The sequence below is a fragment of the Dipodomys ordii genome, unplaced genomic scaffold (assembly GCF_000151885.1).
Source record: "Dipodomys ordii isolate 6190 unplaced genomic scaffold, Dord_2.0 Scaffold27, whole genome shotgun sequence".
Classification (NCBI taxonomy): domain Eukaryota; kingdom Metazoa; phylum Chordata; class Mammalia; order Rodentia; family Heteromyidae; genus Dipodomys; species Dipodomys ordii.
The window spans coordinates 7,864,362-7,889,744 of NW_012267243.1; the positions used below are offsets into that span (position 1 = coordinate 7,864,362).

A 25,383-nucleotide genomic window follows, 5' to 3' on the forward strand; every position below is an offset into this window, starting at 1 on the left:
GTGATTTGGAAATCAGGAGATGATATAAACTCAAGAATAAAACACCATACACTCTTCACATTTTGTGTGCTGATTTTTTTAATGAACATTTTATAATCTTACAAAATAACTGGTTGTAGCTATTTTACGTTACAATACAGTAGATCAGCTCCTTTCACTATGTTTTTTTTTTTTTAAATCAAGCTATCCTGTTGGGTGCTAACTGACACAATAGTGATCACACAGAATAGATGAAGTGCCAAGTCCAATGCTGTATCATGGAGGAAAGGGAAGTAGAGAATCAAGCAGAGCTCTTTACTTCCTTTATTCATTTATTTTTTTCCAGGATCTGTCCATTCATGTCACTCTGACTTCTCACGTGTGCTTCTGATTGGAGGCTACCTGCTTAGCCAGCTCTCCCTGGGCAACCTTTGTACCAGAGCTTCTAATTACAAGGAAACAGAAGAAACAGAGGAGTGACCCTGAAACAACAACAAATAAAGACCCTCTGGGACAGGTTCTCAATGGCTCTATGGGGAGGTAAGAGTAGCAGAATGCAGACAACCCTCTGAAGCAAATGTGAGTTGTTATCTTGGGCTCTATAACATGGCTTTTTATTTTAACAGTGACCAGAATCGTTCAGAACCCTAGGGCCCAGGGACAAGGACTGAAAGACACTTGGACAGCCCTCAATCTAGGGGATTTTCAAATACTGCACAGTTTTGAGTTGTACATGTTGCCAACAGAGAAGCAACTATTTTTTAAATGAGGAAAGAAACACAGGTGTCCACTCTTACTCTTGGGAAGGGACTGAGCATAGACACATACTGGTGGACATCATGGGCTCCATAGTTCTCGTGAAGGCAGTATCCTTGCTGTGCTGGATCACATCCACCATAAGTACAACTCTGCCCAAGTCTCTGGATGGATGGTCTAAGATAGAGCTTGACACACATCCAGGAATTTGGATGTCCCCGTCTCTCCCCACAGGAAAACAATTTTACAATGTGCTTTGTGTTTTGTTTTTTTAAATAGAAAATCTAAAGCTTTCCATGTTCTTTTCCATATTAAAGCCTATCAGTATCCCAGAAATAAATGTTAATTGCCTTCCCAGGGCTACATAAGCAGAGTTTATGAAGTGAATTATACTTAGGTGATAGTTTCCTTTATGGTTAGCCACAGACAATAAGGGAATTTCAGATGGACAAACTCTGTTCTTTACCTAATAACTGTTGCTCTCATACCACATGCCTACAGATGAATGGATATATATGGCTATATTTTTGGTTTTTCATTCTACAATATTTTTCTTCATATATGATATTGGGGGGGGTCATAGGTTATTGTGGCACATATTATTTCCTTTTTGAAAAGCCATTGTTTCAGTGTTGATGGGAAGAGGCAAATAGCTGGTCAGCACAAAGAGCAGATGATGTGGAAAAGCTGAAGTTGAGCTCTAAGTTTGGTTCTTGGTCTCTATTAGAGAAGAAAGTGGGAGAGACATGACTCATGTCCTTTTTTAAGATGATGATAAGACAGGATGTTGAACAGAAACTGTTCCTTACTATCTCTAACTCAGAAACTATTTCAAGGAAAAAAAACTTAAATTGACCACATGCCAAAAAATTAATGAAGATGGAATGCATATGAACAGAAGCAAGGTTAAAATGGCCATGTCCTGTGTAATTCATCTGAACAAGAGGAAAGACAACAAAATGGATCCTAAATAGTTGAAATTCTTCCTTCTCCCCACAGAGTGTCACCCTTGTTCCATGTGTTTCCGTAATTTGCCCAACTTGATGCTATAGGTTTGCCCAGAGATGATGATATAGGTTGTGTTTCAATACAATTTATGTCAGCCGCTGCATTGCTCAAAGAATCCACTTTGGTCCTCTTTGGAGACTTGGAACAATGGCTGAATCTCTTTGTCTCGTTTCATCCCCTTAAACTCAAACTTGATTTCAGCCTGACCTCTCATCTCTCTTTCTTTGATCTTATTTGACCCCTTCCTTCCTGTCTTCCCACCTTAATCTCATCTCATTTCCCAAGTATTTTATCTCAGAAAATCAACAGTTGGTGATATGGCTGTGAGTGATGGACAGGGTTTGGACTTCTAACAAGGAAGGAGACCATCCACTAGATATGAAGAGTGTTTAAGTTCCTATCATCCTGGTATTTCGAGAATGAGCCCTAATAACAACTTTTTGACTGGCTGACTACCTGCCACCCACACTTTGAAGAGGTCCATATAGAAGTAGAGACAGTCCTGTCTTACCAACGCCAGCTGCACATTCTGAGAAATGGAGCAAACTTCATATGAAGTTTATGTGATACTTATAAATCATTGTCTAGATTTCCTGATCCATCACACCTCATTGTCCAGGTCTCTCTAAATTATTTTTCCAACCTGCATATCCTGTTAAGTGGGCTTGGCTTCCTGGTTATGAGAAGATGATCAGCTGACATGCTAGCATTGTGAATTCCATTTATTCTCCTCTCTTTTCCCACTTCCCACTCAACCTGCTAGTCTCTCTCCATAAAAAGATGGCAGAAAAACTGGTGTTTCTGTCCTCAAAGCCTCAGCATTAATTTTGGACATGAACTTCTCAGCAGCATATGTGGAACAATGGATAAATTTTTTAGCTTAGTAAACAGCAAAAAATATAATATTATAATATATTTATAGAATTATGTTTAAATACTCATAAAGAATTAATAACTAACCTTATGATTTAAGAGACTACACAAAAGAAAGGGCAAGGGCCAGTTTAGAGTAGACAGACCCTAAAAGATGTTAATCAGTTTGATACCAGTATTAACAAAGTGTCCTCGAAACTTCTCTTCTGATGTTTTGATATGGATCTACACATTGGGTGGGGCTGAGCAGATGACAGGGTGCAAATTGGGGAGTAGGTCAAAAGTTGAGGATAAGGTTGGGTAGAATAGAGATGGGGGAGGAGGGTGCTGTTTATTATATTTCTCCTTCCATTTTTAGCCAACTGATATTTCAAAGAAAGTTTGGTTTATAATTCTTCACTACTCAGGCTACTCAATATATTAGTTGGCACCTATAAGCATCCTCCTCTGTTTCTAAACCAGCCATCTTATAATCTGCCTCCACTACATGGCCTCTCTTCTTCATTTGCCCCTTGTTTCCTCTCTCTGGCTGCCTCCAGGGTAGAGGAGGTAGGAGCTTGATCCCACAATTACTGATTTTCTTCCGCCTTGGGGTCTCGGCAGGTGCATTCATCCTGGTCACAGTTAGCAGCAAATGGAATGACCTAGGGGAAAGAAAGGCAGGTTGAAACAACTCACTGTGTGTGTGTGTGTGTGTGTGTACCATGTTTCCTCCTTTTCAACAAGTTTGCCTTGGTCCAAGAAGAAGTAGAGAATTGTTTGTTAATATCATAGAGTTGCAATTAACACTTGCGTCTCACATTTATACATCATGTCATTTTAGACAAGATAATCACTCCTTGCTTGGCTTTTTGCTTATGTAAAGTGAGAGAGACAACAGACAGTGCTTGTGTGGTTAAAATAAACGGATGGTTTACATATATTGTCAGGCACCTATAATTAGTTTCTGTTAGAACCATTTCTAATATTCCCACTGATGTCTAATATTATTTTTGTTGCTGTCCTCAATATAACAAAATTCCTTAAAACATCAGGAAATATAAACACCAGTACTTCATATTTACTTGAAAGGCCAGAGGTTGAGTGACTTCATTTAGAGTAATGATAATTAAAGCTCAGAATCTACAGGCTAGCTCTCTGACTTTGACTCCTAGGTGTTCTCTAGGCATTGAGATCATCTTTGATGCCCTAAGAAGCATCATATTTTGTCTTACTTGAGTGCATGATATATTTTGGCTTGATTACCATCCTTCTACATAGTAATCCCTCTTCCATGCCAGAGATACTTCAGCAAAAGTTGGTCTGCTCCTGCTTACCTTGCTAGCAACAGATACACACCTCTTTTTGTTTACTCAAAAGTACCATCAAAGAGAACAGGACACTTTGGAAATATGATCAAAGTGGCTTGGTTTCTATGTTTTAATACCATGGAAAAGTACTGGGCATTGGCAATCAAATATGATTTTTATAGTACTAATTCCACATATACTTTCAGTGATGGTTGGACATCTAGGCTCGAGAATGGATGGGGCTGTTTGGGGAAATTTCCAAGCATATGTGCACATTTGATTCAAATGTGAGTTAGTAGCCAACGCAACAATCTTGATTGTTGTATATATTGGCCCCAGGCACTGAAATCCATGAACAGGTTTGCAGTGGGTGAGGTGGGCTTGTTTGCTTTCCTCCTAATTGGCCAGACCTTCCTGTGCAGGGACAGGTGCTTTGCCCCATTCCTCTCACAACTGAGAATCAAAACTAGCTAGATAAAAACTAGGTTTCTGACTTTCTACCCAAAGTCTTGATCTGTTGCTCTTTGCTCAGAATTTATTGTTTTGTTTTTTTTTAGACAAAAGAGGCACAGATTGGATAATCATGTGATAAATTCCTACGTGTTCTGCACTAAATAAATTAATACATATGTGTTGAGAATTATGCCCTGCATATTGTAGGGGATTAATAAATAATTGCAACAAAGAGAGTATTCAAGTCTGCTTAGAGATGATCACATTAGGCATGTAGAGACATGAAAGGAGAGAACACCGGCATATTTCTGATTCGTCAAGTTGGTTGGTCAAACAGCTTCAAACATCTTTGGAGTACTTAGATATTTACTTATAGCAGTACAAGATTTCAGCCTACTTAATTTTGCAGACTATCATCTAAGAATAATGAGTATAAAGCACATCAAGCAAAAGGCTACTGCTCAGGATAGGGGCCAAAGTATTGTGGGTGGCTTATAGGAGCCATTCATTCAACATGTACTTACCAATGGCCTATAAGGTGCTATCTAAGATTATTAGTTTAATTATGAAGATGGATATAAACAAAAGCGTTTTGTTGATGATCCAGCATTCTCAAGAGGAAGATATCATTATTATTCTGGCCTATAGAGTCACCTGGGGTGAGTATGAGACTTCCAGCCGCAAAATCTTTGGGCCACTGGATTGACAAATTAGTATCAGCGGTGAGAATACTGTTAAATGGCCAGTGAATATTTGGAATAAAGAGACACAATGTCACTATTTTCTCAAAGTATACACTAAATACCATGACCCTCAAGTTTAGAACCTCTAGTATTCGTTCATCATAAACCATAAAGGAGAATCACCCACGTCCTGGAATCTCCTTGTTTTCCCCTGAGTCCTAAGGGCTCTTACCTACCTTCTTGGAGGAGAGTGTGGAAGAGCAGCAGTCACCTCCATCATAGTGGCAGTAGGCACGGTTGTTGATAGTGTCACACCAACCATCTGCTTGAAAAGGCTGTTGAGACAGAGCCAGAGGTCTCTAAGCAGCTTTCCTAGACCTCTTTTTCTTTCTCACTCACCCTCCCCACCCTCCAATCCAATCTGTAGAATTCTAGACAGTATGGGAGAGTACCCAAGGGCAGGACACATTCTCAAGAAGCTGAAAAACCTTGAAGTAAGAAAACTAGGTCTCAGGAATTGCCCAATGTTACATCAGATTCTGGCCTAGTTTAAGGTCTGGGATGGGTGGTTAAACTCTTTGACCAATCATTTTGCTTTCTTGAAGTAACTGGTTTTTACAGTTATATAGATTACAAACAGTCTCACACATCAGAACTCTGACCACCTTCAGAAAAAGCCAGAGTTCTAGGCAAGATTGGTTTTAAAACTCCTATGTTATTAGATGTGTAAAGATGATAAAAATCTCTCCAGGTCCCACAGCCAGGGTGAAACAGAATTTGGTTTTAGTTGTCATATGCTTTGGCTTTGCATTGCTTCTATTAAGCTAAAACCTCCAGCCCTTCTCCTGGTACACTGAAGTATTTTTATTATTAATTTATTATTTAATTATTTAATTTATTATTAATTATGAGAATACCATACAGAGGGGTTACAATTACATGAGCAAGGTAATGAGTACATTTCTTATCAAGCATTGTTGCCTCCTCCTTTGTTTCCCCTTCCCATCTCTGCCCTCCCTTCTCTCTCCCTCCTCCCCACCAAAGTTGTAAAGTTCATTTTTCAACATAGCATCTTGTACATTTCATTGTTGCAATGGGTCCACCTGTAAAGTCTTTATTTAAAAGTATTTGGAGGCTACAAAGACTCAATTGGTGGTTGTCCAAAGAGCAGCTGTCTGAAAATTGAAGACACCAGGGTTGAAAATGGAATATTCCCACATATGCAGCCACTTGATGCACAGAAGCTAGTCCCATGGTCAGACTAGAGAGAACTAAGATTCTTCTTATTGCTGCCAGCTAATAGGAACCAAAGTGGGAAAGGGGTCCAGACTAAACCAGAGCTAACCAGCTGTTTCACCCCAAAAGAGAATGTGTGATAAGAACAGCAGTTAAAAAATAGTTCCGTGGGACTAGGAATGTAGTTTAGTGGTAGAGTGATTGTCTAGCATGCACGAAGCCGTGGGTTTGTTTCCTCAGTACCACATAAACAGAAAAGGCTGGAAGTGGCTCAAGCAGTAGGTGCTAGTTTTGAGCACAAACAAGCTCAGAGACAGTGTCTAGGCTGTGAGTTCAAGCCACAGAACTGGCAAAAATTAGCTTAGGGGCTCAATACATTGCTTTTACACAGTCAGAGCTATCTCTGAAGAGAAACATGGTCCTATTTTGTCCAGGAGGTTCTATCAGCCAGTGCATGTCTTCGAGAACGTTAGCTGATCACCATTCTGAGCAAATGCCCAAATGCAAAGGCTTAGGAAGGGTCTTAGGGTCAAACCCCAGAATGTAGAGTTCTGAGGTTACTTTCTAGTTTATATGTTCCATTCACTTTCTCTTCTCTGCTCTCCTGGAATGTCAAAGAGAAAGATTATTTCCTAGTACACTGGGCTTTGATGAGATAGACCACTCAACTCAAAATGGCCATTAAATAATTTTTAGCAATTGAGTTACATCAGAACAAGCGCATCCAAGTTATTACTTCAATGCTTGATTTATTCTATGGGGTCCTGAAGTCATTTGAATATCCCATTCCAGCTGTGTACCAGTTTGCCAACCACTGGAAAGCTGCTACTTGTGGGTGGATCTCAACTCAACAGCTGTCCCCCAGCTGTACAGCAATATCTATTAGGAGGAAGAAGCAAAATGAATTGTTTTCAACTCAGGCTTCACTGGAATAAAAGATTTCAAGATGAGCATATGTCTTTAATACTTGAGCCATTTACCCTGGCTTTAGAGAACTTGGAATAACTATACAGTCAGGACTTGGGTCAAAAATTGCAGCCAAATGATCAGAGATGAAATACAAACTAGTGCATCCTTCGCACCTATGGGTTCTCTGGGAGGACCACCTACAACTTCTGAGGTTTCCCAGAGTTTATTTTCTCTTTTACAAATATGTTGGGAGTGTCTTTGACACATCCAACATGACATCTGTTACTTTCCTTCCAACCTTGACTCACTGGCAAAACTTCATCCCTCCTTCCTTTCTTTTCCATGTTATTATCTATAAAAGTCCAAAGGAGCTCCCCAAATAACATGTTCTTATATATAGCAATATGCTCTTCCTAAGGCATTACTAAAGGTATCCTAGATATCTTTTCATAAGGACAGCCTACACTTTGAATAAGTTTAGTAAATAATCCTGGATAAGCTTTCTTTGCAGAGTTTACTGCAGGAATGCTTTTCATCTCAACAACTCTAGGGAAGACAAGTCAAAAAGCAATCACAGCCTAGGTGACCTGCTCAAGGTCCCACTGAGCTTTTATTGTGAGGCCCTCAAATAACATCCTGAAGCTCCCTCCTTCTTTCCTTCTCTTTAAGGATCATCAGGGAAGAGAAAAGGATTTATAAAAGAGACAGAAATATAGAGAAAAGATCAAAAAGTCCCAAGTGTCTACTGCACTATATACCTATTAGGATTAATTGATCCCCACCCTTGAACCTGCCAAAAACAACCACTCCACCCTCAACAAATAGAGTCTCTTATGGCAACATGGGCCTGGGAAGCCCAGCAGCTTGAACCCAAAGTTACAATGGGGGGAAAAATAGGAAGGGAAAAGTGAGTAATTGATCTAAAATTTGAAAGTATCTGAAGGCTGAATGTAAAGGAGATTTTAAATCTTAGGACTTAAAGGTGTTGGCCTCAGGTCATGTCTCCTCTTTCAGGAAAGATTCCTGAGAGAGGATATCAGGCTTGGTTTCTAAGCCCATCGTGATGGGGCTGAATTTCACCATTCACTAGTGAACCTCACTTACCCTGTAACAACAGAAAATGATGTTCCATGAAAGTCTACTTTTCAAATTCCCTAAAGGAATAAACTGCTTACTCTCATTGTATCTATGCTGATGAAAAGAAAACAAAACACTCCTTATGCGTGTTTATTTGACATGAAACTACTTACAGAGTAAAGAAGTCACCAACATGAATATTTGTAATTTTCATTATACTAGAAGGTGAGGTTGATAAATGTGTAGAGACCAACATGTGCTCACATACACACACAAACACACATACATGCATCATACACAGACACACACAGGCACATACATAGACATATATGCAGATATACACACGCAACCTGGGACTTATCTTTGAGGCGAAAATTTTAAGCCCTTAGAATTAGCAAAAGTGCCAGGTACCAGTGGCTCATGCCTAACTACTCAGAAGGCTGAGATCTGAGGATCATGGTTCAAAACTAGCCTGTGCAGTAAAATCCATGAGACTCTTTTTCTCTAATATACTACTCAAAAAAAGCCAGAAGTGATGCTGTGGCTCAAGAAATAGAGCGCTCACCTTGTGCAAAAGAAGCTCAGGGACAGCACCCATGCCCAGAGTTTAAGCCCCAGGATAGGCAAGAAAAAAAAAGAATTTAGGAAAAATAAATAAATCAGACTGCCTGGATTAGTCTTCTTATAATGTATAAGCTTTACACCTACTTTAGGTGTTACTCTAAAGCTCATGCTGCCAGCTTCCTGGTGGTAGTTGTACTCTGAGAAATTGAGATGTCAAAATAACTGGCTATAGAAGAGGAAGTAAAAAGAAGAAAGAATGTTATTCTATATGACCTCTACTACCTTGGAAATTACCTAAGATGAACATAATTTCCTATTTATGTATAATTGTTATTATTATAGGAAAGAACTCTTACGATAGGATGAGTTCGACCCCTCTCTGTCCAACGGCATTTCCTATTTCTTTTTTTGCACATTTTTTTATCGTAAAAATTTTGTACAGAGGGGTTACAGTTACATGAGCAAGGTAGTGAGTACATTTCCTATTGAGCATTGTTGCCTCCTCCTTTGTTTTCCCCCTACCATCCCTTCCCTCCCATCTCCACAACTCCCCCCCCCCCGACACACACGGTGAAGTTGTAAAGTTCATTTTCAACATAGTGTTTTGTATATCTCATTGTTACAATGGGTCAACCCATTTAAGCATTTTATTTTTTCCCTTCCCTTCCCCAAGCTGGAGAAGTATATATACAAGATGCAGGGCACTGACATCAGGGAGGAACATACAAAGAAACAAAGATATCACATGGTGCAATAGCAAGAAAGAAAAAAGATATTTGTGTCCCTATCTTAGGGTTCATTTCGCTTAACATCATCTTATCTGGTCATATGTACGTAGCTTTTGCCCTTTTCGGCTTGTCCTTCACATGTACTAGTTATTGCAAATAAGGGAAACCATGGGAACTATGTTTCCCCTCTCTGTCCAATGGCATTTCCTATTTCTTATGGTTACCATAGTGACAGCCTTGGCGATGGTGGCGCTCTCTTTTCTGTGCTTGTAGTTAGCCACGCAGTTGGTCAATATTCTTTACTCTCTATCAGTATCCACAGCAGGTACTATTATAAGGATAAAGAAAGAGTTTAAACATGGTTCTAGCCCTTGAGGAAACCCACTGACCTCTATCTTAGCTGAGTATAGTAGCTCAGTGTTAACATTAAGACACAAACATGAGAAAAGGATCTAACCTACATTTCATAAGTAGGGTCCTGAGGGCTCTCTTCCGTAGAATAGTGGCAGGAAAGAATTCCTCACATAATAACCAGTTTGCCTCTTCTCTTTTTCTTTCTCTGCCCCTTTCCTTTTTTCTCAGCTGGGTACAAGTGGCTCATGTTTATAGTCCTAGCTACTCAGAAGGCTGAGATCTGAGGATTGTGGTTCAAAGCCAGTTGAGGCAGAAAATCCCTGTGAAACTGGAAGTGGTCCCATGGCTCCAGTGGTAGAGCGCTAGCCTTGAACACAACAGAGGCTCAGGGATAGCACCCAGGCCCTGAGTTTAAGCCTTACAACTGACAATAATAATAATAAAGATATGGATTTTAAAAAGGTACTTTTCTCTTTCTCTCTCTTTCTGGCTTGCTCTCTTCCATCCCTTCTCTCTCTTCTGTTCCCTACCATGAGATAATGCATCAAGAGGGTCATCAGCAGATGCTGATCTCTTGATCTTGTACTTAGCCTCCAGACATGACATCAGCCAATAAACGTTTATTCATTTTAAATTACTCAGTCTTGGTCGCTAGCTACAGATAGACCGAGACTTTATAGTTCTGCTCAGTATGATTATCTGAGCTTCACACCCAAAGGCTTCAAAAATCATAAAAATTGACACCTTGTTTCAAGCAAAACTTGGGAGGTCTTAGAGACCTGTCACTGATGCCTGGTTACTAGAACACTACCTGCTCATCATTAACACAAAAAGATAACACATGCTGGCAACAGATCAGGAGCAAAGGGAACTCTTTCCTGTGATGGGCATGTGACTCAAGAAAGTCCTTATGGACAGTAGTATGGAGGTTCTTTGAATCATCATGATTCAGCAATCCTGCCACAGGGTATACATCAGGAAATAAAGCCATAATGTTTAAAGAGAGATTTATATTTTTGCTTGTTTGTTTGCTGGCTTGTTTTCAAGGAGTATAGACAGATGAAATCCAAAAGATAGATGACATCTTGAAAACTACTTAGTACCAATCTCCTTCTTACAAATGAGCAAATGGAGCCTTAAAAGGTGAACTGTCTTGTTTTCAAGGCTCGTTAGTGGCAATCAGTGAAAAGAGCCTAGATCTCTTCATTCTGGATTTTAATATTCTTTTTGTTATATTATACTCTCACTTTCTGATGAATTGTACTCATCTCAAAAAATTAAATTTCCTGGGGTACCTCCACCAAAGAGGCTTAGGTCTGCAGCCATTAATTCAAAATGAACATAGCAATCCAATGTAAAGATAAATAGGCCATATAGTTAATCCAATTCTCCTGCACCCTTATAACACTACCTCTCTTTGCTTCAGGTGTGGGCAAGATTTATCCCAAATAAGATCCCCAGCACTCTAGTTACTCTGAAGATTGAGGCTTGCTAGACCCACATTCCGTGGAGCCTCGCATTCCCAGGAAGAAATAACACCATGTGCTAGGCATACCACCAGGTCCCTACAATCCAGAAGCATTGATTTCTGGGGCTCAGAGTATAAAAGCCAAGTACTTTGCTCCTTACTGCAGTCATATGGTGAAACAAATAAATAGAGCTGTTCCACTCCTCCAACTTTTACCCCCTTGGGATGGGAGGACTCCAATGATTTCACATTTGTAGGCTTGCTACAATCATCTTGGAAACTGTAAAATACTCAGAATAGGTATCTTGAGGTGGACCCTGCAGGAACAATTTCTTAGATATCTCATCTGGAAAATTTTGTCTGCCTTCTTGGATCCAAAGAGTTCTTCCAACCTCTGGGATACAACAGGATATTTTATGCACACGTGTTATAGAACTTCATACTCTGAAAGACTATGAGATCCTATCATCTTTGTGGTTACAGCCAGTAGTGCCATTCCAGACACAGCATTTCCCTAGCAAATAACCATTTCCACAGCGGCAGTTTATCACCACACTCCTCCCTTTTATTATTCCTCTAGAATAATTTTACTAGGTATGTTGCTTTATGAAGATCACAAAACATAGACTCATCTCCAGCTTTTAAGAATACCCAGTACTTTTTTTTCATTCTTTATCATAAACATAGCCTTTGGAGTTGAGAAAGATTCATATACATACATACTAATTGGATACATGTCTTTCTATGTTTTATCTATTTTTACTAGAAACAGAGTACTGGCATACACCTATTTCTGGAGGTTGGGAGAAGTAACAGTATTTACCATCTGAATATTCTTCCACTGTAAGCCATCTAAAATGATGAATAAAATTTGGCAATATTCTTCCGGTTCCAGAGCTTAGATCTTAAGAATTGAAAGGGAATTTCTCAGGGACCAAATCAGAAAGAGACTGAATATCCCATGGGGATATATGTAAATCTATAATCAAGTGATTGATTCAGGAATAGAGAACTGGATCTGGGGCTTTTACAAAGTGGAGAATTATAATTGACCCTGTTGGAAAAGAAGACTCTTTTCCAGTGCTGATATGAAATGCTACAGTCCTATGTTAATGCTGTTTCTGCTTATCAGCCCTGAAGGTTTCATGATTCAAATCCATCATAACTCAAATCCAGACCTTGTCTAAGTCACTAATTGTTAGGATGCCATGGATGGGCTCATTTAGCAGGTAATAGCAAACTTCAGACTATCCCCTTGAAGGCCAGCTGATTAGCCAGTAGTTTTAAGAAAGACCGTGAAGATACGCATACTGTTGGCTCGCTGAAGTCATGTCTAGTCTTGTGGTCTTCTATGGATTTCTGGTCCATGTGTGGTTTTAGAACCTCTGTGTAGGACCTCAAACTTCTGCTTGTACAATTTACCACACCAAGTGTGAAGGAAAAAGTATTTCTGAAGGGCTGAATGAAATGTCTTACAATCAGCTCATCTAAATCTGATTCAAGAGCAAAGCAAAATTTGACAATGAGATCAAGAAGTAATCTCCACTGAGAGAAGTAATTGAGATAAATCGAGATGGAAATAAAAATCAAGCAAAATAAAATCAAGTGACTACTTCGTTCATTTATAATGGTTTAAAGGCCCTCAGAACTTAAGAGCTCCTGTCCAGCAAAACATTACAAAATATTACAACCGGAGAGCAAGCTGGTTAAGAGCATGGAATGTGGTGTTAGACAAGCCATGCTCAGACCCCTGCTCTGCTGCTTTCCAGCTGTAAGAATCTGAACAGTTTACGTCACTACAAGCAGTAGTCTTCTTCTGGTAAGCACATGACTCCCCTGTCTCAAGACATGGGACAAGTAAGCAAAGGAGGTTGAATTCTTAGCACAGTCCTGAGGCACAGTAACCACTCAGTAAGTCAGCATGATGAATGTTTCAGGGAAACTTCTACTGCTTTTCCTTTCGCAGTGAGCGAGTTCCTTGCAAATAGACTCTGGTTAGAAAACCCTGGAGATTTCATCACCAACACCTCAGAGGCAAAACCATGGGTATTGTTATCTTTGATAGTCTTCTTCCCATTTGTCTCCCCCAAGAACACACATTTGTGAAGGAGCATGGGTCACATGCATGAGAAATGAGCCTAGGACATGGAAAAACAAGCCAGGGAAGGCCTGCCTGGGCTCTAGAAAATAGGTCAGTCTTCAAAATCATCATGATGACCTGGGTCTCCTAGCCTATGTGAAAACATAAACCATCACAGACATCTCTTCCCTGAAAGATATCACAGAAAAACAGAAAGGCAAGAAAACTTTCTGGATTTCCATCCAAAAATAATCTCCCTTTAGCCATTTTCATGTAGCTATAGTAGTTAGAACTCAGAGTTATACAAATTCCCCAACTCAGGTTCAAATACACCAACCTCCTCCACATATGGCTTCAGCTCATAGCCCAACAAAATCCAATATGACTGGTGTTTGCCTACAATTGGGCAGGCGCAGATAGAATTGGTTATGAATGGCAACAAGGACAGGATAGTTAGGGGAAAGTTCCAGTGGAGTTCGCATGTCTCCATACCAGAACAATGTTGGTCCAGCTAGAATTCCTGCTTCTTAAGGTAGCTAGGTGAACAGCAAATCTCTCCACACAGTTCCACACAAGTCTGAGCAGTGTCCATCCGTCCTTCTACTGAAAGTCATGCTGTGAGCTCTAAGGCCAGGCTCTCCCATCAGCCAGAGGACTCACCAAGGAAAGCTCTTCCATACCTTTTGCCTCTTGTCATGCTCAATCTGTCACTAAATCTTTACAGAATGTGAAAGCACCCCGAGCTCCATTCACACTAATTACCCTAATCTTCATTACTACTGAGTCATCCCTTGGTCTTTGTGTATTGAAATCCACACTCTATGACCTAAGACAAAAAGCCCACCCAAACAGTGTTTTTCTCTTTCACCACTAGGGCGGTGGTGATTTCCCTTTTATCTGGTGTAGCTCATTCCATACACTCAAGTGTAGACTTAGCCAGTGATTCCTCACTCTTTGTTGTCAAAGTCTGTTTCGTAGTCAGATCATTCTCTCTCCTTGAATCACACAGCAACACTTCTCAAAATGTTGTCCAGTAACGGCTGGCAGTAGACCTCCAGGTAGCCTGGTTGTCATAGGAGGTCTGAGCTGGGACTCACAGAAGAATTAATAATGGCACACTGTCAGACCTCTGGGGAGTCTTGCTTGTGGAGCTGGCCAGCCCACATCTCATGATTTCCTTTCTCTTGTTTTTCACAACAGACATAAAATGGGCCTTCCGACACTGTCTTGCTGGATGGCATCTGGCTTTCTTCTTTAGAAGATAATGGCCTAACGACTGTTTGTTCAGGGACTTTTCTGTCTTCTACTAGCTAATTGAAAGCAGTCTACTGTGTTTCTAGGTTAGAATGGAGACTTGGAACACAGGAGGTTCTAATTCTAAAGAGACCAAAGAGGCCAGGGCACAGCCACATTGCTCTCTTCCTTTTTCCACTTCCCTCCCTCCATCTGCATTGAGCCATGTGCATCAACCCTTACCCGACGTATGATGGCGGGTGCTTAAGGAATGTTTGGAAATTTCTGGAGAGTGAAATCTCCCCAGAGTCAGCTCTGTAAGCTAAGAAGTCAGTTTTTCTTTCCAATTTATTTTGCCTTCCCATTTATGACAAAGTTACTTTTCCCAGTATTTTCCCTAGCCTCCTGGGTATTAGATCTTTATTAATAATTATTCCTAAAATGCACTTGACCTTCCAGGTCAATCGGAGTAGACACCAAACTTAAAAATTCAAACAAAAGCCCAGCATTGGTGGCTCACACCTATAATCCTAGCTACTCAGGAGACTGAGATCTGCGGACTGCAGTTCAAAGCCAGCCCAGGCAGGAAAGTCTGTGAGACACTTATCACCAATTTTCCACCTAATTGTGGAAGTGTAGCTGTGACTCAAAGTGGTAGAATGTTAGCCTTGAACACAAAAACTCAGAGACAGCACTCAGACCCTGAGTTCAAGCCCCAGGACCTAAATAAATAAATAGAATCAAACAAATGAAACATATTAGAATTTCAGGTGCCCTGAATTTCTTGCTGAGAGCAGTACAACCTTCTGATGCCTGCCTCTGGCCAGTGGCCTACCTCTGTAAGTGGCCAGTCCCTCTGCCCTTTCTGATCCTTGTTCAGTCATTCTCCATATGTTTAAAATACTCAGGGACACAATGCTTTGCTCAGGAGCTCATGTCACTATGGGCTGCATGGATGATAGGAAAGCTGAGAAGTAGGCATAATTCAGAGTTAAAATCCTGCCATAGAGGGACAAAAAGGAAAGTTGTGTGGGGCCTGGCCTAAAGCAGGCTCTTTGGGTCTTGCATGGACTTTGAGCCTACACTTCCCTGAATCTGGTCTTCTAGATCTTTGGACAGCCCTCAGTTATGGGAGATTAAGGCAGGCTGAACTGGCCCCTGGAATGTTCTACCGCATCCCCGAGACACGTGCTCTCCCCTTACCCCCTACCAGGCACACACACGTGCCAGGCAGCTCTACATTTCTTGGCTCCCCAAGTTTGCTGTGGAAGATGACTGGGAATGCAAACTGTGGGAGGAAATGACAATATTCATTGTTTGGAGTAAGTGTTGTTCTTGGACAGCTTTCTGTTGCTGAATGTCTTATTTTTTCCTCTCCCAATTTCTCTTGTTCTTTTACTACTTTCCTCTGTCTCTCTTTTTGCTTCCCTATCTTCCCAAGCAGGAAAACCCCCTGACAGAATTATTGAGGTAAAGGCAAAGATTCCTAGGATGAGAAGAGTAACTGAAGGAAACCAAAGTAGTTGATTCCCATTTTTGCTTCCACAGCCAGCTCTCCACAAGAGTGGCATGTTCTACTTTGGGTAGAACCATGTTGCATTTCTTTGAGCTTTGGTATCTATGGACTCCTTTTCTCTCTTCTATTCTCTCTTTCATGTATATGCAATACCTATGTGATAGATACATGCACATATGAAATCACATGTACACACACACATGTACACACACACACACACACACACACACACTTTCCTTGGAAACCAATAGACGTAAGGAACAAACCTAATGGTAAAACCGTTTTAACAAAATATAAAGCATCATATATTTTAATTTCTTATGTCACACATGCTGTGTACTATGGAGTCTGTACACATGAATCCTTATAATTATCAGTGAAATGGGTACCAGGATTTTGCTCACTTCGTACATGAAAAGCCTAAGGCCCAGAGCTATAAAGCAATGCATCTATAGCCAAGGTATAGAGCAATTGTGATGTCCTGTCCTATATTATAACCATCCTGACATTCTCACTCTGCCTCTAGCATTACCATCCCCTATTGAAAATGTTCTTCATTCTGTTTCTCAGTACAGCACACCTGGTCCAATCTCTCACAGAATCTACAAGTTTTATGCTGCTCCCTTCTGCCTTAGGAAAGGCCAATGCCTAGAAATTCATGACAAATGTATCATATAAGATATTCAGTGGCGGGCTGGGAAGGTGGCTCAGTGGTAGAGTGCTTGCCTTGCATGCATGAGGCCCTGGGTTCGATGCCCTAGCACCACATAAGCAAAAAGGAAAAAAAGCCAGAAGTGGTGCTGTGGCTCAAGTGGTAGAGCGCTAGCCTTGAGCTGAAGAGCTGAGACCCAGAGTTCAGGTCCACCACTGGACCTAAAAACAAAACAAAACAAAGAAGATATTCAGTGGCAATCCACTCTGAGCCTGCCATGATGTTCCTCTGCAGAATTGTGGGATACTCAGTCAATACAGGTTTAATGAGTCTCCTCTACATGCCACAGTGGATTCTATGAATGATAGTATCTTTGCTTTAACATAGCCTTTATAGCATGAACTCTGAGTAAGATAGAATTTGTACACTAAAAGAGAAGAAAGCACAAACAAAGGGAGGGCACATTACCATAGTAATCAATGGCACCACTAATAAGAGCTACAGAAGTATAAAAAGGGACAAAGCCTAAGGGATGCTGTCTTGCATGAAGGCTTTATAAAGTATCTGGGATTGATGCTCATCTTTGAAGGATGGATAGGATTTGGATAGAGAAGTTGGGAGAATAATCCCAGAAGGAAGGCCAAATACTTGCCAAGATTTGAGATGGAAAAAGAAAAAAATGTCTATAGTTTTCTGCTTTCAGTATTAATGATCTAAGTTTGGAACTGTGTCAAAATCTCCATCCAGAGGGAATCGTAGCCATATTATGAAGACAATAGGACACAACTGAAACTTATTTGAGTAGAAAAACATGATGAAAGTTATGTTTCAAAGGTTGAAAAAATACAGAACCTAATCAAGAAAAGAACGTGAGGGGCCCAGAGCAGGTAAAAGTTAATTTAAAGCACTTCAAACTAAGAACAGAATTGGCTGCTGATAATATGGAACAGAAAAAAATGTCAGAATCAGTGTTTTGAAGAAGATTGTCAATAGTGTTGAATACTTATATCTAAATATAGGAATATTAGAGAAGATGGGTGGTGATTAAAGTTTATGGCACTTTGGCTATTGAAATTGGGATAAACTTTCCTCAAAACAATTGCTCACCGAAAAACAAACTAGAACGAATCCTATACATAATCTAAGAATGGAGCCATGGGACAGAGATCATAATCAGACAACAGACCCTGTTTTGGGAGATGCTGTATCTGTGGGGTTCTGTTTTGTTCTGCCCCTTTAGTAGAAGTCTAGCGGGTCCCAGTATATGCTGTTTGCCCAATTTGGGGGCAGACCTCCTTCACAACTTAGATGGAACTATTTGATCACCCCCAGAAATACCCAGGTCCAAGCTCAGTTGAGGAATGGCAAGAGGGAGGTGTCATGTTTATTCTAGAAAACTTTCTTGCCAATAGTCTTGTTTCTCTTAGCCTCCGTCTGCTTTGTAAGCTCTTGTGTCTATGGACAACTCAATTTGTGAGGCTGATTTTGTGGTTCTCCTCTTCAACCTGTCACGCCATCCTGAGTTGTCAACCCAGCTGTTTTGTTTTCTGTTAATTGGTTGGTCTTTCCAAGATCACTTTCTCCCATATGGAACCTATTCTCTGTGTAAGTGTCTTGTTTACATTCCCTTTATCTACGGGATGCTGGTCTGTGTATCTTATCCACTCATCTTCTGATCAACTGCATCTGTTTTTACAACATGTTCTCTAATTTCTGATCCTTGCTAAGCAAAGTTCATTGGCATACCTCCTCTACCCTTTCTTCCTCTGGTTTAAAGCTTGGAAAGATGAGAAAAGTTCCCTAGCAAGTGATCAGCACCCTGAATTCATCTCCTAAAATTTCACATTCCTAGTTTATATGACATGTTTTCCTTGTTCTAGTGTTACTCTTCCTACTAGTTTAAGAACAGGCGCTTTAGCAACCAGACTGCTTGGGCTCATCGACTGGTTCCACATTTTCTGGCTCTGGAGCTTTGGGAAGATAAACTTATTGCCAACTACTCAGTTTCTTCATGATTGTACTAGTTCCTCATTCAATGACCCTGGCATTGATAATGCTATTAAGTTTGCCATGTGATGAGTGGCAAACTTTGCTGTCATGTTCTGAGCACAGCACGCCTGGGGTGATTTTGAGAATCAATGGATCCTTGCCTGTGGAGGTGGAACAAGTTGTTCCTAGAGGAGGGTGCTATCTAACCTTATCATTCTTCCTTTCTTTCCCATGTTCTGTAACCTCACAGATACTACCATTTACTCAGCCCAATATGGGACAAAGGATGATGCATAAAATAGCCATTCTTCAGCAATGCTGCTATGTATGTAAAGTACCAAGCTTAAGATTGTGTTCTTGGGCTGGGATGTAGCTCAGTGGCAAAGCACCTGCCTAGCAAGTGCAACGTCCTGGGTTCGATCCCCAGTACCAAAAAAGACAAAAAACACAGTTTAAAAAAACCAACCAAACAACAACAACAACAAAAAACAACCCTTTAGCAGGGAGCCAGTGGCTCGTGCCTGTAATCCTAGCTACTCAGGAGGCTGAGATATGAGGATCACAGTTCAAAGCCAGCCAGGGCAGGAAAGTCCCTGAGATACTTATCTCCAATAAACAAGAAGTAGTCCTGTGGCTCAAGCAGTAGAGAGCTAGCCTTGAGCTGAAGAGCTGAGGGACAGCGCCTAGGCCCAGAGTTCAAGCCCCATGACCGACAAAATAAGAAAAATAAACAGGACTGGGAATATAGGGCCAACACAGGCAGGCCACCAGTACCCTCATCTTAGCTACAAGGATGTTTGGGTCACAAGTGGCTGTAGAACCAGAGACCCATGCTAGAAATTTAACAGCATTTCAGACATGCATCACCAACTTTAATACTTCTCACATTAGAAAGACTTGAGTTGAATCTAATTTCATTTTTAGTTATCACATGACCTGGTGAGGCAGATTAATATAATTATCCATATTCCATTGATGGGAAAAGTGAGACAAAGGGCTGTGGCCCAAGGTTACTTGGAGAGTGAGCAACAGATTTGAAAATTAAGCTTGCATTTTTTAAACTTCAACAAACAACAAGGTAGAGGACATTTGGGTGTATGTTTTATCTTTCTTTGTTCAGAACCTTCACATTTGCATAATGCATAATGCATATCCAAGCTGCCTTTTGGTTTCTCTATTAATTCTAATACTAGTTTTAAATCTGAATCCCAATAACTCCATTTTTAAAGCCTAAGGATGTTAACCAAGAATACATGATAAGAAGAGCCAAAGAAGAGAATAAAATGAACAATACTTAGTCAAACAGGAATATTTATGGAATGCTTAGTACTAAATTATCAGCAGGGGTGGGTTATAAACACAAATAATTAAACATGGCTTCTGCCCTCTAGCAGCTGGTATGACTGGTCATTCAAAGTAAGAATATCAGGGTTGGGGCACAGCTAGTAGACGTGCACACGCCTAGCATGCATGAGGCCAAGGGTTCAAGCCTTACACTCCAATATTCCCAAATAGCTATGTATATGTGTATACATATATATATATATGCCACACATATGCATACATGTGTATTATGTGTTTTAGACACATATACATCTAAGGACATAATATATACACACATATATACACACATACATATATATTAAGCATATTACATGTACATACACACACACTAACAAAAAACAAAACTAATGTAGTTTGGCACTCATGGCTCACCTGTAATCCTAGCTACTTAGAAGGTTGACATAAGTGAATCTTTGTTCAAAGCCAGCCCAGGAAGAAAGGTAGTGAGAGACTTATCTTCAATTAACTAGCAAAAAGCCAGAGTTCTCAGAGGCATGATGCAAGTGGTAGAACACCAGACTTCAGAGGAAAAAAACCCCAAGCATTTGTGCATATGAAGTCTTGCAACCATATCCCCTGTTCTTCACCTCCTGCCCATTGACCTCTGGTCTTGAAGTGGAGCTTTCTCCCAACATTCATGTCATGCATTTTAGTGTATATTCATTTTACAAAGGTGTTAGTCACATGGTGGAGTTTCACACATGCATACATTTTATCCTCCCAACACTCTATTACTGAGGAGCTTTGAAAGTGTTCCCTTATGTTGTCTTTTACATGGATGCAATGTATTTCAATATTATTCACTCTGTGTTATTCTCTTTCTCTCTCTCCTTCCCAGAACTGAACAGCTGCAAATCTTGGTATAAACATGCATCCTGCAGTTTCCCATTGGTACTGAGAGTCAACTACATTATGGAGCTGAAAAATAGCTTTATTTTTCAATACTGTAATCATAAAATCTCTCTCCTCTCTGTCTCTCTGTATCTCTGTCTGTCTGTCTGTCTGTCTGTCTCTCTCTCTCTCCCCCTCCTTCCCTCCCTCCTGTCCCTGTAGTGCAGGCTGACCCGAACTCACTATCTCCCTTTTTCAGCCTCTTTCATGCTAGGATTACAGGCATGTACCACCATATCTTGGAACTCAATGAATTTTTAATACTTGATATTCCCTTTTGACTCTGCTCATCCCCTTTTGTATGTCTTATGAAATGAAGTTATTATCCACCCATAAACTCTAATAATAGTCCTTAATTTCTCCTTACTCAAAGTAAATAAAACATTAATAAATATTCTGTCCTACATATTATAACAATTAAAAATATAATCAAACCATTTGTTAGGATCTTCAAGTGGATTGGTTAGTACATAGGAGTCCCTTGCAGTTAATAAAATTGCTGACCAAGAGAAGACAAATAAGCAGAACAGTATGTTAAATTTTTAGAGAGAGAGAGGACAGAGAAAGAGACAGGGATGGAGAGATAGGGTTCTTGAAAAGACTTACAAGTATAATTTTTGGCACATGAATTTGCCTGGAATTAAAATATGAACAAGATCATAAAGCTTATGAAGAGTTTGAATTGCCCAAATCGCCATCAACTCGGATTAAAGGAGATTTACTGTAAGAGAACACAAAAAAGACCTTTTCTATCTTTTGACAGGAGAAAATAGATTGACTAAATGTCCAGCTTCTCAAAAAGAAATATTCTCCAAAGCTCCATTTATGTGACCAAAGAGGATGAGGGACAGGAGCAACTTCTAATAGGAAAGAGCCAAGAGCCAAGAGCCACGAAGAATGATCAACTGGGAGCTGCACCCGGGGAGTATTGAGAAGTTATTACCCTAGAAACACACCCCTTCTCACCACAGAGGCTTTTGCAATGTTTGCTCAATAGGATTTTGGAACTGCTGTAAATCAGTGACTTTCAGATGACTCTCATTACTCTTCTCAAATGGGAATGTTTATTGTGGTTGTTTTGTTTCTGCTCTACTTTGTACCTGGGCTGAGTGGGAGGTGGGGAGTTCACAGTTTCACCATGCAGGATTCTAGATTAAGAGACGGGCCATTGAACCTGATCTCAGTCTCCTGGGTCTAGATGTCAAACTCAATTCTGAATCTGGATAAGGATTTTGCAATGACTTGGGCTGGAGTGGATTTGATTCTACATTGATTCTCATGGACCCTTTGTGAATCATGATTATAACAGAAAAGAAAGAAAACATTTTTCTTCTCATTTTTGAATGTTTATGTGCTCCTAATTATCCTTCATACTCACATCAGATGGTGATTCTCTCCAAGTCCTTCACCATGTGATTTGGTTAAACTCTGCTTTAATCTCCAGTCTCATGTGGATTTGGATTATTACTGCTTAGATAGCAAACTGATTAGTCTTTATTGTATACACTGTGTTGGGAGCCTCTTATTCACTTCTGTAATCTAAACCCATAGTAGCCACCCAGAAAATACTACTTGAAGTGATCAAATGAAGAAATGGCCTTGAAGAAATGCCTGTAGTTTTGTTACCATGGAGCAAGTTCAGAAGAGAGCGGCAGTGATATTCCTTACATCTTAGCCATGGTGGGGGACAGCAAAGTGTGAGACTGAGAATTTGTATGAGGTTCACACTAAGGAGGCTGGGCAAATTTGCATGTCTGTGTGCTAGAATTTGGAGCCCTGGCTTCTGTAGCTAATCCTAGAGAGGTAAGACGATGTTTCCCGTGCATGCAGTATTATACATTCCTGAGGCAGAATATGTTTTCTTTCAGGTTTGTTGTGGTTTCTCTCTCTCTCTGTGTCTCTGTCTCTCTCTCTCATATTGAAAGCATCTAATGTCTGCAATAACAATAACAACAACAAAAATTTGAGACTGCCCAGTATGAATCAGGAGAAAAATTTGTACAGACAGTGGGTGTAGGAAGGAGAGGGCAAAAGAGGGTGAGGGTAGAGAAAAGGAAAGAAGAGTTAACCAAAGTTAAAAGAACATGCCGTACCTGACATGTGGCTGGCCACATGGGCATTAACATCTGTTCTCCATGAGAATCCCCCTGGTGTATGCCTACCTCTGTGTGTGTGTGTGTGTGTGTGTGTGTGTGTGTGTGTGTGTGTGTGTGTGTGTGTGTGTGTAATGAGACACCAGGCTCTGTGCTGCAGGAAGGCTGCTGTTGGGTTGAGCCTCACTAGTCTGAAATGCAGCCTCTGTTGTGGCCTCGCAGTATGGTTAGATCTCCAGCTACCTTATTCTGGTAAAGCATATTGCAGGCTAGAATCAGCTGTGGAAAACCAGCCTGAGAAAAGCCACAGGGGCCTCCTGATCCACTGCAATGATTCTCCCGCGGTGTTGCAAAGGCTGATCTTAAATTGGATGGAAAACGATATATAAGGTTGAAGAGACCATGCTGAACCGACTGGTAAAATAATGTCTCAGTGTCATTGGGTGAAGGTATTGAGACAAGGGTCAGGCAGTAAGCCTCACTCTTGCCAAAATAGGTACGTGGATATTGTTTGATTTGGTTTGGTTGGACTAAGGTTTCAATGACTTGTTTTTCTCGCTTGTTACTCAGTTTAAGGAACTGAAGGCAAAAATGTAACAGGGTTGTATAGCTGAGGATAGTGATACACTTAAGGGAAACCTCTGTAGGAAGCTGTTTTGTGGATGCTGGGATGCTACTAGAAAGCTTCCGATTGGAGCTGCCATGAGCCAGATTAATCAAGGTTCTGCCATACAATTTGAGTGTCTACCTTTGGAAAAGTAAAATCAAAGAGATGCAAAAACTAGCTCACAGAGGTAGGACTGCGAGGAGTCAGATGGAGTTGAAAGGAAATAAGTAGATCTATGTCTCCCAGCCATTCTTGCTGCAGTTTCTCATGCCTCCTGGAGATACTTCTCTTCCTTGGGAACTGCTAGTGGGTAGCATGGAGGTTATGTTACTTGAATCATTGCCCTGTCTCTGCCTGGGCTTGTTTTTGAAGGCTTCTCACACACAGGGATGATAATAAAGATGATAGTCTGACACATGTGTGTAGCATTTTCCAGTCTACAAATGCTTTCACAAATGATACATCATTTGAGAGTCAAAAAGAACTTTATAAGTCAACTGAGGGAGATATTCTTTTCCTATGGGAGTTAAATGACTTTGATTTGGGTCATACACGCAAAGAGAAGAAAGGCACTCTATGGGAATTATGTCCTCTTCCTCCAGTACAAAAATAGTCTTTAAAAGAGCTGAAGGGACCTTGGGAATATAAATTTCATCCACCCCCCCCACCCCCAATGTCTTAGTACAAGGAGATAGTAACCTTAAGTTTAACACAAAAAACACTGAATAGAAAAGGCTCTTAAAGAAGTTATAAAACTTAGGGTTTCTTGGAAATCTTTTATTCTTCACATGTCAGCAAACCTTTTCTTTGTCCATGATCATTAGGCTGCTTGTTACGATTCATACCCAGATGCTTCTCTGTGGGCATTCTTAGATTATCAAACTCATTTGCTCAAAAAAAATATGAGCATCTTCTATGTGACAGTGGCTATAGTGCCCTATTAAAGGATTGATGTATAACAGTGAATGAGGTCAAATAACATTCTCTCCCCAAGAAAACTACAAGAAAATTGACATTAAACATAAAACGAATGGCACAGTAAATTAGAAAGTAAGAGATGGTAGCAGTGTATGGAATTCTACCATGCTTTGTGTTAGAAGATGGGCAGAGAGGAAGACTGAGAAGTTGGTCTGGTCAATAAATGATCAGAAAGGAAACTTTTGGTGGAATGATGTAAGCCATTGTAAGGACTTTTACTCTGGATGAAATGAGGACTTGTTAGGCCTTTAGCAGAGGAGTGTTGTGATTTAACTTATATTTTAGCAGGGTGCTTTGGCTACTATGTTGAGAGGAGCTTGTAGGTAATCAGAGGAGAAAGACCAGCTTGTCCAATGAATTGGATATGGAGGGTAAAGGAAATAGAAGAATGATGTCATCCTGAGAAACTGGAAGGAGAATATTTGCTGTCAAAAAACAGATGGGAATGGCTTTTCTGTATGCCAACAATGAGAAAAGTGTGGCTGAAATTAGGAAAGCAACTCCATTTGTAATAGCCCCACAAAAAAATAAAATACCTAGGAATTAACTTAACCAAAGAAGTGAAGGACCTCTATGATGAAAACTTTAAAATCTTGAAAAAGGAAATCAACATAGAACTTAAA

The 25,383-nt window shown here is 40.3% G+C and overlaps 1 protein-coding gene across 1 annotated transcript in view; it reads right to left on the reverse strand.

Moving 5' to 3' along the window:
• Positions 1-2,728: 2,728 nt before the first annotated feature.
• Pappa2 (pappalysin 2) overlaps positions 2,729-25,383 on the reverse strand; it is a 213,367-nt gene continuing 190,712 nt past the window's right edge. Inside the window, exons 22-23 of the mRNA XM_013015620.1 lie at positions 5,278-5,376; positions 2,729-3,260 (exon numbers count right to left, since the gene is read on the reverse strand). Coding sequence (XP_012871074.1) covers positions 3,186-3,260; positions 5,278-5,376 — 174 coding nt within the window. The 3' untranslated portion in view covers positions 2,729-3,185. The remainder of the gene's footprint in view (positions 3,261-5,277; positions 5,377-25,383) is intronic.